Source organism: Procambarus clarkii, chromosome 69 (assembly GCF_040958095.1).
Source record: "Procambarus clarkii isolate CNS0578487 chromosome 69, FALCON_Pclarkii_2.0, whole genome shotgun sequence".
Lineage (NCBI taxonomy): Eukaryota > Metazoa > Arthropoda > Malacostraca > Decapoda > Cambaridae > Procambarus > Procambarus clarkii.
The window spans coordinates 21,850,160-21,871,364 of NC_091218.1; the positions used below are offsets into that span (position 1 = coordinate 21,850,160).

At 36.1% G+C, this 21,205-nt stretch overlaps 1 protein-coding gene across 2 annotated transcripts; it reads right to left on the minus strand.

The window, feature by feature from the left end:
- Positions 1-2,306: 2,306 nt before the first annotated feature.
- On the minus strand, positions 2,307-19,481 carry LOC123772059 (uncharacterized). 2 transcript variants are annotated; one of them, XM_045764918.2, is made up of 6 exons: positions 19,343-19,481; positions 15,504-15,639; positions 9,983-10,234; positions 6,320-6,428; positions 5,785-6,212; positions 2,307-2,988 (listed from the first exon to the last, which is right to left on the minus strand). In XM_045764918.2, exons 3-6 carry the CDS (start codon positions 10,213-10,215, stop codon positions 2,637-2,639), a joined length of 1,122 nt encoding a protein of 373 aa, XP_045620874.1. In that variant the 5' UTR covers positions 10,216-10,234; positions 15,504-15,639; positions 19,343-19,481; the 3' UTR covers positions 2,307-2,636. The 2 variants fall into 2 exon arrangements, with proteins under 2 accessions (XP_045620874.1, XP_045620872.1); XM_045764916.2 differs by lacking the exon at positions 15,504-15,639 and having other exon boundaries at positions 19,343-19,479.
- Positions 19,482-21,205: the final 1,724 nt, after the last annotated feature.

A 21,205-nucleotide genomic window follows, 5' to 3' on the forward strand; every position in this document is an offset into this window, starting at 1 on the left:
AACCAAAAGTGTGTCTATAGTAGATTTTGGTCATCAGTGTATTGCAGAATACAGTATAAACTTGGCGGGTCTCATTTCGAGGTGCTTAAAATGTTTTTCAAGTTTTCTCCGTTATTTGTTATAACGATAAATTTGGTGTCCAAATGTTCACAAATGCATTCTCTATAAAATAGATTGTATTTATTGTATTTATAATAGCAATGAATATACGAATGTTCATGTACAACAGTTGGATGATACTAAAACGTGTCATCGAAATATTTACAACGGAGTACTGACGATGTTAAAATTTGTCATCGGAATGTGAAAGTACTAATTCTTTTAGACATTATGAGTTTAAACTTCAAAACTTAAGTGTTATCTGATCTTAATTTGAACTTACAACGAGCGTGTGGTCCAAATACGCATCGAGACTAATGTTCCTACTTATTTCTTCACTGTTTTTGAAAACCAGATCAAGAGTAAACAAATCCACAAGGGCAGTGACAAGGATTCGAACCTACGTCCGAGATCATCCCAGATGCTGCTTTAATCGAATGAACTACGACATGGTCAAGAGAGTTGCAACCACAAGTTCTACTGCCCTCACTTGGATCCTGCAGCCTCTCAGACACAAACCAGGGTTTTACACAACTTCCCCATGCACTCAAGCTAAGTCAATAGGCGGAGGCCCTTGTGGAATTGTTCATTGATGCATCACTTTATTTTGATGTGTGTGTAGATCAAGAGTATCTTTGTTCCTAGCTACTCTGTTATTTACTAGTCAAGTGAAAATTTGTCACAAAATCTTCATAGTTATCTGACCAGTGATGGATATTTCCAGGTTGCTTTCCTGTTATAGTATTTTACATTCTTCACCTTAAACTGGATAGACGGAAGTCTCTTAATATTAATATTCAACACTGGGTTTTCTAGATTGAGGCAATTCTCTAAATTGTTTTTCTATTCTGTGAATTCTTTAACCGTTGCCTTTGGTGGTTTGCATATTAGAATAATAGCGAGCTTTATGTTCTGTACTTGGATTTAAAGTACCTCTCTACCACCTTTTTTGTAGAGCTCGGGAGCACTGTGGATACAAGTTCCTCTTAATATACAGACCTACTCATCCACTTGACCAATTTACTTAAATCACTATTAAATACATTATATTTTGGAATCCATATTTCAATGTTAATGGTTTTGGGTTCCTTTGAATGCTCCAAATATTGAATTCAATGTTTATAAGGAGGCCATTTATGGACAAATTTATTTCTTGATTTTGACTTTAGGCCTTTGTATATTGGCAAATATATGACTTTCCATACCCGTGTTGATTCTGGTAGGTTCTGAGTTCTATTCCATCTCTTATAATATGCTAGGGTCCAGGAGGATTGGTCGTGCTCTTTCCCAAGCCCACTTGGTCTTGATTGTGTACAGTTGACAGGCGGGACCAAAGAGCCAGAGCTCAATCCCCACAAACACAACTAGGTTGTCTTCTTTTTCTCCACTTGAACATATAACTCTTCCATTTTGTCCCATTTTCTAAATTCTTTATTTTTTTTTTTCCATTCTTATGTATTTCTATTATTACAACTTCATTTCCTCGAGTTTTTGATACTAATGCTTAATGAAGTGATTGGCATATTTTTTTTAACAATGTGTATAACATTTGTACATACTTAGGCAGATATATGTGATATGAATGCATTACTCATATCGATATAATTTAAGTATGCATAAGTTGACTACTGTGCATGTGTTAATACAAGCACCCAAATTAGTGCATGTGTAAGTACACATATGCACTATATTACACACAGAGTGCATTCTTTAAAAGCATCATCAGCTGTATATTATTTGCCTAATAATTTTCCACTGCTCTTTTAACAAGAACACTACTTTTATATGCTCTAAAGTCAATCTAAAATGTACAATGTCATTTTACACTACAGCAAAGATATACCAATATGTACAGTATGTGCAAATCTAAAGAAGAATTTTATTATGAAATGTCTACGAAGAAGTGTTAAGCACTGCCATATTCTTACAGGAAATGTATGCACAAGCTACGTGAAACCTCGGTAACTCAATACGAGAAATATTAAAACCTGGCTTTGGTTTTGCCAACAACATAAACATACTCCAACAAGCCTCTAATTCCCTTACTTTGAAAAGGAACAAGATAAGCTAATGGAACTCAAATATCCAAATTATAAGTAACCAGCAGGCAAAAGCACAGAACCTGAGGGAGAATTGACGAGGTTTCACTGTGCTGCCATATCTTGGCTTAGAGATGCCACCCTAAGGAGTAATAAAACACATATAGATAAAGCTTTGTGGTTGTATTTTTGTAACCAGCTCATTTTCAAGTGCAATTTTACATGTGACAGTTATTCATGAGTAATTACTACCACGGAACCAGAACTAAAAATATAGCCATGACCCTAAAGAGTGAAACCTTGTTAACTCAAGCTCAGTTCCATATAAACTGATATAAAACAGAAAAAGAAAGGAAGATTTACAAAAGAAAAGGTACAATAGTTTACTACGCTTTGATCAACTATTATGAAGTCCAGTTCATACAAGAAGGAGCTGTACAAGTTTGAACTTAGACTTTGTAGCTACGGGTGATATTTCCTCTCACCACTGTCCCTGGGCTAAAACAGGTAGACGTCAAAGTCCATCAAGTCGCTCAGACTGAAATCAAGATCTGGAATGTCCACACTACTATCAAACGTACTTCCTGTAAATGACTGTTTCCTGGGACGCCCACGTTGTCTTTTGGCTGGGGGTGGATCTGTATGATCATCAGTAGATGATACCTCCGAGTGTAAGACCAGGGAAGGGGCAGTACTCCCTATTGAGGGCAACCGAAGGTTGGCATCTACCTCCATACTGCCAACACTATCTAGGTCGCCCAGGGCTTCCTCTAACGCCTCCTCCAGGTCCAGGATGGGTTCAAAACGATCCTCCTCCTCCTCGAAGTCAACAGGACAACCACTAGACAAGCTGGAAGGCAAACTTGCATGAAATGTGCAGCTATAAACTAAAAACTGGAACAATTCTTGTTTACAAGCTGATGAACAAATAGTGATATATATGATTAAGAAAATAGAAATTCAACACAAATGATGATCAATGATCTAGCTTCTATGCTTAAAACTATTAAACCTCTGCACACTTTTTATTAATAAATTTCTTGGTTAGTATTTAATAAATGAATTAATTCAACTTACTTTCCACAATACAGTGTACGAAGATGGTTGATAAGGTGATCTTATATGAAAGAGTTTAAAACATTTCCCTGGTCTAGATAAAATTGACTACAAATAAGATGACTTACAATTTGTCAAAATGCATGTAATTAGCTAGTTTGAAAAAACAACTAACAGCAGCAAATAACCTTCATCCTTAAATTAAACTTATACTTAATGGCCAACGTTTAGCTTCTAGGGTAAGAACAGCATTCACAAAGGATTAATGCCTCAGAACCTAATTATTGAGATGATTATTACTTTTGAATAATTGATGTCTAGCACTAAAATCCCAGTAAAAGCTGTTCATTTATGGTAGCTTGTGCAAGGAATCAGACTTTGATAGAGGAGCATAAAGTGTCACTGACTAATAACTAATTCACACCAGGAAATAAAACAACGTAAGAAAACAATTACACCGAGACATTTTTCCCAACCTCAAAAACTGCAAATCTGATTCCATTACCACATGCTTATTATAATGTTGGCTCTATGTCAAACCAAAATCAGCTGGACAAGAAGCATGATCATTGGTGTTGGCTGTAGCCAATTTCTGCCTGCTCTGATAATTAAACTAACCATCCAGTTCATATAGAGTACTAATCTTAAAATAATACTTTACAATCATTAACAATATACCACTATAAGATGACCAAGTTCTGGACACCTACCCATGCATTAATACCTGAAAATAAATAACTGGTCATTTTCTATCCAAAAGAGATACGTAATCAGAAATTCATTGCTATTTAGAAGAACTTCGGCAATTACAATCGAAATTATTTAACAAGTATTACTTCTATGTATGAAAATTTAAAACGTTTTCACTAAACTCAAAGTCAAATAAAGTCACCAAAGAAAAGTGAACGTACATCTACATGAATGTGGTTTAGGAACGTGCAATGGGTATTGGGTTGATGTCGATTTAGATGTCAAAGGTTCAAACTAGTGATGGATCAGTCGACAATGAGATGAAGCGACCCACAAGTTCGCTAGCCACGTTGTCGCCACTCCGACAACCGGCTACATCCAAGATTTCTGAAATTGGGAATTTCGGCATAGGTATGGTTGCATGAGCAGGAAGAGAGCTGCCATGAAACTGCTGTACTCCGACACTGTCACATGTGAAGGGAACAGATATACAGGCTTTGTCAGTTGAATCCATTGGTCTTTTAAGCTTTTGCATAGCAAAGTTTAGCTCGATTACAGTAATATGGGCTCACATCAGCTGGTCGTCTCACAAAAGGTTTTAATGCCCGTACTACAATGTCTCTCCATGATCATCTGGGAATGATCATCTAGTACTATGTGCTTGATACTTGCAGACAGAGACACTACCTTAAAATAATATTATATTCTCACTACACTAGCATTAGAACTATTGGAACACAAATCAGAGCAGTAATAAACATACCTTAACATTAATACACATGAAGCATTGCAAACCCTCCTCTTGTTGGATATCAACTATTTGCTATGATTCATGTGTAATTTTCTTAAATGTTAATTATGTATTTTGGCTTGCACTCTCTAACAGATATCATGATCATATGGTTTTCCTAGGTAATATATATATATATATATATATATATATATATATATATATATATATATATATATATATATATATATATATAAAAAATATATATATATATATATAATATATATATATATATATATATATATATATATATATATAAAATATATATATATATATAATATATATATATATATATATATATATATATATATATATATATATATATATATATAAATATATATATAAAATATATATATATATATATATATATATATATATATATATATATATAAAATATATATATATATATATATATATATATATATATATATATATATATATATATATATATATATATATATATATATATCAAAAATAATATATGACACCAAAGAGGTTAATTTTGGATCATGGATATTGTCTGCCCCTACTACCACCCTCATTATTTATATATATATATATATATATATATATATATATATATATATATATATATATATATATATATATATGAAATGTCATACCTAATAGTCTAAGAATTTAATTTTATTTATGTATCCATAAGCATAGTTTTTTAATAGAAACCACAATTAACTTGGCAACTGACCTAACCTAAATGTGTTCATCCTTTAGTTAATCTGCTAAATAAGTATAACTAGGTCTAAAATTAATTATTATTAATGCATCCAATATATTCATTTCAATAGATGAAGATTAATTTTGTCAAAGTATGATAAAATAAGCACAAATGCTATGGCTGTTAAGAAAAATAGCCCTTGCATACAAGGTCTAGAAGTGCAGTTCTGTCTATTAGGTATGACACACACACCTACTTAAATTATACTGTGTGTATTTTATATATATATATATATATATATATATTAAAAACATACATACACGCTACATATATACTGTATATGCAATCTGATATATGATATTCTTCAGGTTAGAGTAAGAGCAAGCCTTCCTAAACGTAAGACATATAGGAAGCAGTACATTATAGCAGCATACCTCGGAGAGATGGGTGAGGGTGGCAGGTACGTGTACTGATCGACGGAGTTATTGAGTGAACCCAGCTGATCAAAAGTGGTGGAGAGATCGGGAGAGCTCAGATGGTCAGGCGTATCTATATGCTCTGGGGAATCTAACCGAATCACCTCTGCTTGCTTCTGCCGCAACTGTTGCTGCTGCTGCTGTTGCAAATGTTGTTGCAGCTGGAGCTTCAACTGTTGCTGCTGTTGTTGATACTGCTGTTGATGTAGGTGCAGATGGTGAAATGGAGACTGACCCAGCTGAACATGAGACTCTGTGTGGTCCAGACGACTCTTTGTCTTAGTGCTACTAGTTACACGTTTGTTCACAATGTAACGGACGGGTTTTCGCACGGTTGTGCGATTTTGGGTCTTTTTGTACAAACGCCTTGGCTCTTCATGTAATTTCTGAAATAAAAATATATTATAAATATAATACAAAATTATACTAGTAGGTTTACAAGCAAAAACAAGAAAACTATATTTCATTAAAAATAAATTTAACAACATCTTACTTTGCCTGGTTCATGATTGTGATCATGACAAATCTCCTTTACAACAAGAGCTTGGCCATCAAGTGATGTTGACAACCGGACCTTGAATGGACAACCTCCCGCTGAAGTTCTAGAAATGCAAGGTAATTTTAGTGAAATTTTACCAAGGTCTTTTAGCTTGAGTTTAGTTTACTAAGCCCAACATGTAATTAGCATTAAAAAGAGCTGCATCAATAACAATCTCATAACACCCAAGTTGTTCCATCACACACATCTCCACCTGAAACAATTCTACCTATAATGTTAATCTTATAACTTAAAATATTGTCAAACACATGGGCACCAAAATAATTACATACACTAAGCAAATTCTAAATAGCCTACAAAATGCCAAGGGCTTGAATGCTATTCCTCAATCTATTTCCAAGGTCTATAAAAAGTATCATGAATGCTTTTAAACAGAATTGATGCCATTAACCAAAATGTGCTTAAAAGATTACCTTGATATATAGACTCAAGACCCCAGAAAATAATTTGCTTTATCTGTATTCACCTCAAATTAAAATTATCTTGGAAGTACCGAGGCATCTAATAACCAATTATCAATTTGTATGAGGGACAACATATGCCCCAAGCTAGTTCAGAGGAAGATTTATAATACAAAATCCACCAGGGCAATACAGTACAATCCCATACCAACCATTTCATAAAATTACCATGTATACAATTTCATAGGAAATTGTGTGATAATTATACAGGTTTCATAGTTAGAGGGCTCGTTATAATTGCCAAAGTTACAAACTTGCAGAATTACAATAAATCTAGGCCATGAACACTTACTTAATGTGAGTTTGGCCACACCATTTTTTAATCTCTCAGGCCTAATAATACTTTCTTGTTCCGATGATGCATAAATGAATCATTCACCAAATTAAGTTCCATGTTGTGATGAGGTGTTAGTTTGATCCAAACTATCCTCAAATTCTTTCAATAACCATTAGTCATGATAGCATAGAAGCAAGTTCCTAATAATTTTAAGTTACAAAGAAAAGGAAATAACATCTAGGTCAGAAACAGTCACAGAAGAAGTAAATGTAGTTTGTTAGGCTATAAGAAGGCCTTACAAGCAAAAGTAATGTCTGTAGTTACCAAAGGATTGTTAGATATGAAAAAGCATACATCAACCCTTAGGGATTCCCCTAAAGCTAAACAAATGGAAGCAGTACTCAGGAATGTTAGGAAACGGCCAAATAATGTGGATAGGAAATTGTATATATATTTATACAGTATATACAATTTCTTGTACAATGATGAGATCTTTCAAAGGATGACAGAGAAGCTGAAACCCAACCTCATTTAAGGAAAACTTTAAAAAAGGGTAGCTATGAAGAAGAAATAATGTTTTTCTAGGGTGACTAGGAAGCTTGTGAAATGGTACAGAAAAGGCAAACGTAACAAAACCATTAGAGAAAGGGGGAGTAAAAGACAAAGGGAGAGGGAACATGTTCCTGAAAATCATATACCTGCACTGTAGTGTACTGTAATAACATTGATGGTTTGAGATAACAAATACTGGCACTAAATATCACACAGCTTAAGATGCCAGATATTGTCACACCAACAGAAATGAAACTTGATGGTAATATTTTAATTGAGGTCACATTCCTGAAGGGCTACTCAGTTTGGAGTTGACAAAGAAATAAGAAAAGTTGGAGGCACTGCACTATGCTGTTGAAAGGGCACCTAAAAGTAAGAAAATTAATAATTGACAACCCACAAAAAGCTGACATAAAGACATTGGAGATTTGTAATCAGGATGATAAACTGATAATCACAAGTGCCTACAGTCCACCAGCAGGCAACACATGGACAAAGGCGGACAATTAATAAATGAGAAGGGCCTCAATGATCATGAGAGACTATAGTAAGAGCAGATAAAGATGAATCAAGATTGTTGGTACTTGGTGACTTAAACTTGAAAGTAATACACTCAGAGGCCTATGAAGCAAGAATGGAGGACATTTGGACTGGCAGATTCGCAAACCATATCTTGGAGACATTCATGTACCAGCATTTTAAATGGCCTACAAGAATGATAGAAGGGGATGCAGCATTTATGCTGGATTTGGTATTCACCAGAAGAGCTGTCTTCTAGATATGTACAAAACAGTAACAGACATCAACAAGAATTGACAGAAATTCTTGAAACCTGCAACTTTAAGAGCAAGACATCATAGATTCAACTTGTGCCAAGAAAATATTACAAAGTTCCTTTTTTAAAAACGAGTGGTAGATAGCTGAAATAAGTGAGGCAGTGGAAGCTAAATTTCTTACTTTTAGCTCCTGGCAATACAAAACCATGTAGTTCTAGTCTGATGTAAACAGTATGAAGGATGATGCTTAATAATGGCGGCATTTATAATTTTTGTATTACAATACAGTGAGACTAGTAGAATTAACCATGCTGTAATAAATTTACTACTGGTTCATAAAGGAATTTACGTACAAAATTGTTCGGTAAATGAAAAATGAAGTACAACCATGTATCTACAAGGATTCGTTTGGCTAAGCTGCTGTTAAGTTGACCATTCAAAAGCATTTCACAGAGCAGTGTTGCTGTATAGGTTAGTCAGCAATACCTGGGGTGGCGGCATACAGTGCTGTGGTTGCAAAATCTTCATATTATATACATTTTGGCCCAGAAAGAAGGGCTTTAAAATAATATTGGGACAGTACTAAAATGTTTATCAATAACTGCTCTGTCATTTGGCATAAATAAAATGCAGCTTGTACAATAAATGTGTTTTCTATGAATCTTTAAATGTAGACACTTCCACACAGCCTCAAGAAAGAAAAATAAATTTTTCTCAATTGTTTCCAAAATATTTATTTTATTCGCTGTATATAATTTCAGTATCAAATTATTCAATGATGATTCCTCTTTGTATATTACTACAAAAATCAAGAATTCAGAACTAATTTATTTTCTGCCCATTTTTAAAATTCCATGTTGGAGGAAGATGTTGGCACTAGATGCTGTATATGCGCATTGCATAAAGAATTTTTAGCTTTTACTAGAAATAAAGGCTTTAAATTCATCTTTGTGATAATGAATTTACATAAAATATTTTTTCATTACATTCCCACATAAATTAAGATTGCATAATAAATAATTATATTAAATTGTATTAACCCAAGCTTCAACTGCCGAGATACACGACAGGTTTGTACTACAATATATGCAAGGGCCAGGGAGGGGGAGGGGGGTTCTTGCTTATTGGTGCTTCCTGCAACAACCTGCAATTGCATGCAACATCACCAATGCCAGTGGTGGTCACCTTGCAAGAGGTCACTTTGCAGAAAATCACAACAAACAGAACCCCATGGACGAGAGATAACACAAGAGGTCCACTGCAAGCTAAGGTGGAGAGGAAAGTCAGGTGTCGGGGTGTAGATTACACGACTACTGTACTAGAAAGCCAAAATCTGGAAATCTGAAGTCCAGTAAACTGTATCTTACTGGGTAGTCTACATAACCACTAAACACCCCTTTTTAAATAAGCAAGAGCTTCCAAATAACCCAAAACAGTTCCATGAACAAATATCAAAATTTATGCACTTATACATAACCAACATGAAATATTTATATATAAAAAAAAAAAAGAGAAAGCACAAAATACATACTGATTGTGACTTTTAGTTTGGTCCGAGGGTCTCCGCCCACCGAAGACGCATGAATAGGTCAACTCGGCATATTTAAGATCTGGGTTGAGGGACTTGCGGCGCGCCCTCTTAGCAGCAGCAACAACAGTCCTGGAATCGCGCACCCAAAGTTGTACTTGTTCAAGTTCTTGAAATTCCTCCAAACGTTTGCTTAACTCATCAAATGTGGAGAACTTGCTGCCCACTTTGAGCATCGCCGCAGCCTCCACACCCCTGAGAAAATAAAATTAAACACATTTGCTTAAAAAGCTAAAAATGATTCAAAGCATGAAATCTAAGGAAACAGGCTGAAGTTATTAATACAGGACAGGTTGATGTAAAGAGAAGTCTATAAAATGATGTAGCAAGTACAGTATAGGTTGTTGAGTGTAGAGGATGTAGCGAGTAAAGTACAGGTTGTTGAGTGAACAGGTTGTTGAAATGTATAATTTTTTTTTAACAATTCTACAAGGCAGGTTAGATACTAATCACACCAATAAGTTTATGGTAAAATTTCAACCTTAAAACTATTCAATCCATGAGAATGACAATTTATATATTACAACATACTGCATAGTTCTTTCTCTCTACGTAAGCACCAACAAGAACTTCTTGAACTTGGTCTCTATTTTGCTATGTCACCTGGCCCTTGCTGTGGCAGTGATCTTATTGGTGCCTTTGATAAGTTTAACAATTCTAACTCTCTTAATATTTCAGACCAGTCTTTCTTCAGGGGGAGCACTAATCCCCGCTCGAGTTTGTTTTTTAAAAAAATCACCACTGTCTCCATCGCTTCTAGCATGCCCTTGCCTCCCTGAAAGCTAACAACTCTAATCATCCTTCCTTCTGACAAAGACAATTTGTCCTTGACCGTGTGGACTACCTCCGAAAGGCTGATGTTTTGCTTTTTGACTCCTGTACATGTGCTCCTCGGATTGCCCTAAAACTTCCTTCAACTGCAAACTAAGGAGGCTCTAGTCTTTGTCCTCCTGACTTTCATCTAATAAATTGTTTGTGTAATTTGCCCTTCTCTTCCTTATTTCTAGTCTACCTAAGACTTAAACCTGGTGTTCCTCTTCGTTCCATCATTTTTTCAAAAGGTTGACGGCTATTATCTTGCTTCCTGGCTTACCAAAACTGTCACTCCTTATCTTTGTACTTTTTCTCCTGCCCTTGTCAGTCACTTTCAGGACTTAATAAAAAGACTGTGCCTGCAGCCCTCCTGTAAGATGCTTAGTCTTAATGTTGACTGTTTACTAATGTTCCCCTTGATGATTATCTCTTTCCTTAGTCAATAGGCGACTGAGGGCCTTCTTCATCTCCCGCTTTCAACTGACATTTTCCTCGAACTCATCACTCTTGTATTGACTCTTAACTCCTTTCTCTTTCAATGGAAAATACTTCTCTTAAACTTTCAGTGTCACTGGATTCCGCTCTCTCCTGCTCTTGTTAATCTCTATATGGAGTACTTCGAAACCATTCTTCTTCCCAATATTAATGTTCGTTCCTCTCTCTGGCTTTGCTATGTTAATGACATTGTTGCTCTATGGCCTTTTCTCTCTTCTGCTTCTGTAACAATCTGGTTCCTTGTATCAATTTTGAAGTTGAATGGGAATCTTAATTCTCTCCTCCTTTTTCTTGATGTTTATGTTCACAGCTCTGTGTCCAGTTTTTCTTTCTCTGTTTACTGCAAACCCATGCGTAGTGGTATGGACATTCACTTCTTTTCCTACCATCCTCATCCTGTTAAGAAAAGTGTTCTTGTTTCTCTCTCTTCAACCATGCTCTATGCATCAGAGACCTTCAGTTTCTTGATTCTGAAATTCTTTTATTTGGTATTTACAAATCTCTCTCCCTTTGGATACTCCTTGCATTGTATCAACTGTGCCTATTCTCAAGGTAAATGTACTTCCTTTCATCCCAAGTCTGTTTCCAACATTAGTACCACTGTGCACTGCCTTCTCTTTATACCTGAACTCAAAGCAAACACACAACATAACGACGCCTATTATTATCTTGTTCTTACATCTTGTGACAACTTTCTGATGTCATAAAATTTTTATAACAAGTTGTTAGGTGTTACAACTTGTTCGAACGTTGTAACAATGTCGTAGTTTCATCACACGAGTGGCGGGATGCTGCTGGTGTCGATTCCTATCTCCTGTTAGTTTTATTTTCTCCGATACTTTGGTGAAACTGGAGGTACACTAAATTACTTAAATGACTTGACTTGAACACAAAAGTGTTAAGTCTGCAGACTCAGACACTACTCTCTTCTGTTATGTTAGGGATTCTGAATCATCTTACAGATTGGTCTTCTTCAAAAATAGTCTTTCCTGCCCCTACTCTTTGCAGACAGCCATCTTGTTGAATCAGTTCTGATACACAACATGCCGAATGTGAACCTTAGTCCTGGTTTTGTTGCTGTTGACTCGTCCTTTTAACATCCCAAATACAGTACTCAAATATTAGTGTCTGAACAGCTATACACCTATCTCCAACACCCCAAATACTAGTGTCTGGACAAGTATCTATACACCTATCTCCAACACCCCAAATACTAGTGTCTGGACAAGTATCTATACACCTATCTCCAACACCCCAAATACTAGTGTCTGGACAAGTATCTATACACCTAGCTCCAACACCCCAAATACTAGTGTCTGGACAAGTATCTATACACCTAGCTCCAACACCCCAAATACTAGTGTCTGGACAAGTATCTATACACCTAGCTCCAACACCTAAAATATTAGTGTCTGGACACCTACAAGGCCCAATCATCAAGAAATGAGATCCATTATTTTACGAGTGGAAAATAACCAGAAGGAAACAAAAGGAATTATAATTATTGACCATTTATATACAAGATTAAACTGGTGACGTTCCCTTATTCCCGACAGGTCTCCATCTAGAGACCGGCATTGGGGTGTCCAAAGACAATTTCACAATGCAGCCATTGCTGGTTAATTTATACATTCCTAAATCAATGTGGTTAGATTCAGTACTCAATAATGTAGTCCGCTGTGTAGTTGGAGATCCATGTAGCTGCTGCTCTACTTGCCTTGTCCTAGTTACACTAATCTTTAAATACTGCTTATTTAATACATATTTCAAACATCTTGCACTTGACATCTTCAAGATCATACTGAACTATAATACTAATTCAGATTTTTACTTTTCATATAGGGTTGTAATAGAGCCCAAGGATATCACTTTAAAAGCAAGTTCCGAGCAATGGAACCGATCTTGAATCAAACAATTCATTCAGACTCCCTTTCGTTGAACTCAAAATAAGCAACTTGTCACTATGTCTTCGCCACTGCATTCTTACTAGCATAAACTACAGATTACACTTTTACCCAATTTTGATATAAAGAAGCCATTTTAAAATAAAATATAAAAGCTATAAATGAACTAAATACAAATAAGCAGGCCTAAAGAATAGAATAATATAGAAAGTTAAAAGAGCATTTTTTTCTAAAGTATTTTTAAAATTTCAAACTTGTTAATCATGAAAACTCAATTCATGAAAACCATAAATTGCAAATGAATACAAGTACAGTATGTCTTTCCCATACACCATAAATAGTTGTTTCCTCCTCCATATGTTTACATCATAGTAAACAATTAAAAAGATCTAATCGTTTAATCGTTTCATTTCCTACGGATCCCCCCCCCAAAAAAAAGTTTAATAGCACTAGCATTTGTTTCTACAGTAGAAAGCGAAAACATCTCTTACCACAGGAAGTTGACCTAGGCAGGAAGTAAGTGCTGTAATTATCCAAAGAAGGCACCAAACCAGGAAGGCTATGTAGCACCATCAAATGTGCAACCTAGACAGGAATTCCTTTTATGCTAACTTATTTCTCTAACATTTGTTGTGCTGATGAGATGCATTATAGCTTTATTCATATGTAAATTGTTTTATAATACAAGCTACACACAAAATTAACAACTTTTTAGATTACATACAAATGATTACATATATATATAATGTCTTCACATTAAAATAAAACTTGTTTCCAGTAATAATAAAAGTAGTTTACATTAAAATAACATACATATTTATCAATACAACATACTTTAATCATGCTTGTATTCCTTTACATCACTGTTACAAGAGGAAATCATAGACAACACATTGACATTTTTCCTATCTTGGGAATGACAGCCAGAGGAGTGAAAATCTTGTAGGAATGGATGCAAACCAACCAACTTGGACTTACAAAAAATAATAAATAAATTGTACATCTACATGCATAACAGCATAATATTACAAAATTTATGCAAAAACTATAGAACGGTTTGGTATACATTTTAACTTAGTTCACTATTGCCTGAAATACTGACAGTACTATTGATCTCTACATATATGTTGAAATACAGTATGAGTATTGCAGTACTGTACATCATAACATTACCCCAAGTGATTATCACTGGAAAATGGTTCCATTTTTTACTTGAAATGGGTCTATGATTGAATGTTGTTACTGTACTATTATTTCATGTAGGTTCGATTATTTTTCAGCCTCGTTATACACATTTTCTGCTAATAATTTCATTAGCAAACTTGTATTACCATTTATATAGTACTGTATAATTATCCCTTTCTGCTACCAATGGCTAGGCTTTGACAAGATTTTATGTTGTAACCATTTCATAATAAATACACATACAGTAGTTGAATGAGGTCAACAGTTCAAGGCTCAATGTCCAAGTGAATGAAATGTTGATATCCACGACCTGGTGGTTAGCAATTTATGACTAGGATGTGAATCGCCTAACACCTTTCATGCCAAAGTGGCTCCCCACGGGAAGGCCTAAAGTTAATTAATGGCAGACACTGGTAACTTCTTCAATAAATTTTATGAGCATCACGTGAGAAAAATGTGTACTTTCAGTGACTGCAGCTCAAGAGTAACATACAGTACTGTAAAAGTATATATTAGTATACTTTCAGTATATTAGCAGAATACAGGCATAATTTGTGAAATACAGTAAATAATTTGTTGACTATATCAATATGATATTTATAGTATCATATTCTTAGTTTATTTGAATGATTAAGCCATTGCACTTATGATAACAGATGTTTACATAAACACTATACAGCATTCCAACATAATGAAGCACAATGTCTTAAAAACAAATTACAAGGTACCAAAATTGGTTGTCCTAAATCATAACAATGCTTGCATTCAAGTATAAATGCCATGATGGCTGGTTACTGTGTGAAAGATTGTAAACAAGGAAACTGTTTTAAAGAAAATTTGCACCAGCTGCAAATTCATAACGTGATCATCATAGTTTTTTTCTATCCAATTAAAATATAAACAAACTGCTTACTTATATCATTTATACAGTGCATGAATCAGACAACCCACAAAAACGTGCGTTATCGTGTTTAACTACAGTTAAATATAATAATCGCAGACAATTTCTTATTTCAGAAAGTCAAATATAAGAAAGGATTCAAACTAAGTTTAAAACAAAATTTTACCTGCCATAGTCATGATATCAGCAACCTATATTCTATAGCATTTTTCTCACTTCAACTTTTATATGGGTTGTCAGGTTCATGCAAGAGGCCGCACAACTATATCTGCCCCCACACACAGGCAATTTCATGAAATGGTCTGAAATGTAGGATCAAGAGGTTAACAGCAGGCTTGGCACAAATGGCAACTAAATATCTTCTTCTAGTGACAAAGTTAGATTACATCTATTTAGGAAAATCTAAGTAATAAATATATTGAAGCAATTCATTATGAGCCGCCCCGTGTCCAAAAGCATATTAAAGAGGTCAAATTGAAAGTAAGTTAACTATAAATCAAAATTTAGAGAAAATTAAATCACAATGCCAAGGAAAGTGGAATGAAAATATAAGTGAAAGAGGCAATTAAAGTATGAGATGTTTCTATATTAGTACGTAGTATTAATGAAACAAGTAAGTAAATGACAGAAGCAAAATGACGGAAGCAAAATGTCATTGCAAGCTCCTGGTGTTCGGCCAGGTAGTCAAACTGTCACCCATTTATAAATGAATTTCTCCAGTAGAAAATAAACTGGCATGCTATTATGATCTCGTTATACAGTACCAGCTATTTTCTACACTGTTAAGCACATTCTCATAATAACTGGCTCATTCCTTGGAAACCATTAAGCATTATGCTCTGATATTGTACAGTTTTAATATGTTAAGTAATAAATGCATTAGTATGAGTTAGATGTAGTTTTTAATAAATTTTGAACTACTGTATTGTACAGTACTTGCTGTTGGTGGCTAGATACCCGCACTTGGGTTCATATGGCATTGGTGTCCAGTTACATTATTACCAATAACAGTCACCAGTCATTTTACAGCTTAAAGACCCATTACCTACCTACCCCCCCCCCCCAAAAAAGAATGCATAACCATGAAAACTGAACCTTCTAATATACCTGTTTTGAATTAGATATATCTTACATTTCATAATTACAACCAGCCCAAGAACCTGCTCCTCCATAATATAAAGTGCTACTTTTATATCCACAGACACAAAAGATGCTATAAAAATGCCCAAATGACCCACTAGTGCCATTCAGTGACCCACCCTATTTTCTCCCAGTTGGCAATACTGTATTCTCATACCCCGTTTTTTTTTAAGGAAGTGTGTGTTGGTGAAGCAGTGTTAAGAGGCAACCCATTAACCAAGAGAAAATTAAGATACAACACATGTTCTGAGAAGGGGAAAAAAACAGCAACACAAATTATACATGTTTATGCACATACAAAATCAGGTTTTACTGAAGGAACCATCCTTCTTCACCTATTTTGCTTATGCAAGTTGAGCTTTGGTCTTTAATCCTACCTCTACACGTTCTATCAGATGGTGTACAGGTTCCTAAGCCTATGGGGCTCTTATCATACCTGCATTTTAAACTGTTTGGAATTGGCCTCCACCATCTTAATTTAATTTAAGATGAAATTTGTTGAGAAAATCTTGAAGTAAGACGGGGATCGAACCAGCATCCTGAGTAGCTCCAGATACATGCCTTAACACATGGACCACGATATGCTAAAAATTACATAACCTGGTATTTGCCCGGATCCACTAGAAGTCTGGAGGCACCAAGCTGGTACCCAACCCATGTTTGACATATCTCTCTCATACACTCTGGTATGGATAATGGAGTTCTCCACCAACCGCATCCTTCAAATACACAAGGTTATATAATTTATAGCATTTTGTATTGTGGTCCACATATTAAAACATGCATGTGGAGTTTCCAGGATACTGATTTGATCTATGTCCTGCTCCAAGATTTTCTCATATAGATTTGTCCTGCTCCAAGATTTTCTCATATCATGTTACTGTGATTCCCTTGTTTAAAAATGTATTATGTTGAGGTGGAATAAAATACAGTTACTTGCAAGTTTATTGGAAAAGTTATGGCTGGAATCAAGAGAAAGTCCTATAAAATAACACCTGAATGGACAATACCACAATACCCAGATGTATTTTATCCTCAGTGTCTGGATACCAGCAGCCCTATGTTTGGCATCTCATTTTTTAGGAACTAAGCATTAAGATCACACATTACTGGCCATGGTATCAGGGTATCAGTACTTTTTAGGACTATTAGTATATTACTATTTTTAGTACTATTAGTACAATTAGTACAGTACTATTTTAGTACTATTAGTACAGTACTATTTTTTAATGGTGTTTGAATATTGATTGGCAACATTTTAGCCAAGAGCCTCCTTGGGCTAAACACCCACTGCACATTCCTTTGAAACTAATCATTAAAGGTTTGATATCAATATAGTATGATGAGTGTCATACATTGTGGCATTTTCAATTGATTCAGATTTCTGAGTCTATCCCAGTGTCATCATACAGATTAAGAACTATACCCTACCTAAAAACAAAAATTAAAAGATACTGTATATCAAATATGACATCCCTAAATTTAACCAAAAACTCAATTTTATTACAGTATGAACCATGCACAGAATAATAAATAACAAATACTGTAGATACTTTTAAGTGTAGCATTTGATTACTTTAATGTTTCAATGTACCTAAAATATAATTGAAGTTACTGACAATAGGCAGTATCGTTCTACACACTTTTGCTAGAGCTATTGGGTTTTTTGGGGCACTGGCATCTGGTTACCCGTGCCTGTGTTGCCGGGTTAACTTGATTTTGGCAGTGGGAATGTCTTGTCAAGCCCGGAGACAAGAAACACTGCAAATTTCTGTACACATATACGGTAATCCATAAAGATATCAACAACTTGATTAGTGTTGTCATTTCAATATTTTCAGTTTAGGGGCATTAAGGGGGTTTAAGGGCACAGTTTAGGGGCACTGAAGGGAGTTTAAGGGTACAGTTTAGGGTCACTGAAGGGGGTTTAAGGGCATAGTTTAGGGGCACTGAAGGGGGTTTAAGGGCACAGTTTAGGGACACTGAAGGGGGTTTAGGGGCACACCTTAACATGAAGCAAAGCACACAACTGTGAGCTTTGCTTCTGATGCTAACTTTTGAAAGAGAAAGGTTGCCCCATAAACAGTGATTACAAATTTGTTAATCTTGTATTCTTCAAAGGCAGAAATTGCAAACCAAGATTGAAGGAATGGGCACCATGAAGCTTACTGTCATAGGAGGGAGGTGATGAGGGCCAGGTGATATGGGCCAGGTGATAAGGGCCAGGTAATAAGGGCCAGGTGATGGGGGGCCAGGTGATGAGGGGTCAGGTGATGGGGGCGAGGTGTGGGAGCCACATGTGTGAGGGGCTCCTGGCCACCCACCCTGCAGGGGCCCCACATGCACATGGTCGCTGGTGAAAGCAATCTCCTTGCTCAATAACAGCACTGGCACGGGGTGCCCTTTGTACCCTCGGTACTTGCCACCCCAGAGGCCGCCCAGAGGGGGTTTGCTGGGACATTTGCACAGGACATGGTACTGACTTTAAGGGTTTAGCTAGATAAAACTCCTCTCCACGCCTCCCAAGAGAAATCTTACCATAATACATCGTTCAAGTTCAAGGTCATTGCAGTACAACCCCTTTCCTGCTCATGTCTCTCGCTTTACTAAAATTAACAAGGTTCATTAGGTTAGTGTCAAGCAGAGCTGCCTTCCCAACCCCCCGCGAGCCGAGGCAGCAAGCACATAAAGCAACAGAAGGCAAATGACACGAAGAGGTGCATGATCCAAGGGGCCAGGAGACGAAGGTATCCCGCACCGTTCGCTCACACCAGCCTACTCATCTAACACCATTCCCGCAGGAAGTACGCCTTATTACGCCTCCCTGGGCCCCGCACGCCCTCCAGCCGCCCTTAGCGACCCTACCTTGCTTAATAGTTGTGTGTTGAATGGTGAATTTCTTGTTATTTACTCCATTTTGCTGTTTAGTTTCTATTGCCTCGTGCACGCCATATCAACACACAACTATAGAGACCGACCTCATCTGCTCCTCCAGCCGAACAACCGACGCCCGACTTGCGCACCCACAATTAACCCCATACCGCCTCTCCTCACCCACTCACACTCATTTCAACCCGATAGAAACCCTCATTGGTATTTTATAGAGCCCCTGGGAGGCGGTGTGAGGAGCGACAAGGGAAACGAGAGGCGTAGAGGAGAGCTGTGGTGGGCGGGGAAGAAACAAGTGGCGGTGGGGTCCGGGTCGGGAGGAGGCTCCAACCCGCCTCCTCGCCGCCCTTATGATCCCACAGGAGGATACTATGGTCACTTGGTACACCACACGGATCACACACGTATATTTTTACCATTTCGGATACAAAATTTGTACGTTTCGTATATATATGTGATTGGTTAATATTAACACCACAATATAATGCTATTAGCTGTTAAAATCTCGTACTTAACAGGCATATAGTTATTAAATGAAGTTGAATGATGTGGTGGATATAATCCGGGTTTTGTAAGAACAACGTCCATCAGCGTTAACACATCAAATCTGAAGGACCTCCAAACATAATCGAACGCACAAAAATACTACACTGTAGCCAGTTTTTGGGTAAACTCAGATTACATTTAATATGTGATAGTTATACTTGTATATAATAATATGTATTAAAGGAAAACGCCCAATATGTAATATTAATTAATACAAACAAATTCAGAAGCCACATGCCTGTCTCTACGTATCTTTTGTGATAAAATATTTTAGGCGCTCGAGTATTTGTATGTTAGCTAGCGTTCACAGCTGATTTGAACGACGGGTTGCATAACCAACCCGTCCTCTTAAAAATAACGTCGCTTTTCGCTCGTATGCGCGCTATGGCCAAAAATGGATATAATTTTAAATGAAATTGGCTCACGAAAGTGATGTTCTGTCCCGTTTTCTGTTTGAGTCCTTCAGCTTACTCGGTAAGGTTAGAAGAGGAAACTTTCAATTGACGTTTTTCATGACGTAATGGTTTGAAACTTTAGGAGAATTTCCTGCCCTCGTAACCTACCAGAAGACCCTTAACTTGCTGTTTTAGAAAACAAATCCCAATTTTTTTTTAATTTTCCATAGAATAATGATCAAATCAAAATAAATGTTGAAAAAACACGTTCCAAATGCGAACACGCATTGATTGCTGATGAAGTGACGTTTTTGAGATTGACATAACTAGCTAGCATATAAGGTTGCTGATGGCTGAACGTCTCGAGTTGTGGCTGTCATCATCCACGAAGTTAGGTGTGATGGAGAATCTAGAGAGCATTGATCTTGTAGATAACAGTAAAGCTGCAACCTCATTATAGTGATGGGAGAGTGGGGAAGAGACTCCTTAGATGGTATTAGGTGAAATGGAGACGAGGCTCTTCAGCTGGTACTGCAGAGGGAGGGAACGAGGCTCCTTAAATGATACCTAGAGAGATACTTACGTATTATTTGAAGACATGCACTAATCATATGATCATTAACCATATATTTATTCATATTCTTAACTTATTATCAACTTCTATTGCCTTGTTTTTGGTGATTTTATTGTCTATTTGCCACGTTTTTGGTAATTTTAGTGTCTATTGCCTCGTTTTTGGTAATTTCATTATCTATTGCCTCGTTTTTGGTTATTTTATTGTCTATTGTCTCGTTTTTGGTAATTTTATTGTCTATTACCCCGTTTTTTATCATGTTATTGTCTATTGCTTTGATTTTGGTTATTTTATTCCCTATTACCTCGTTTTTGGTCGTTTTAT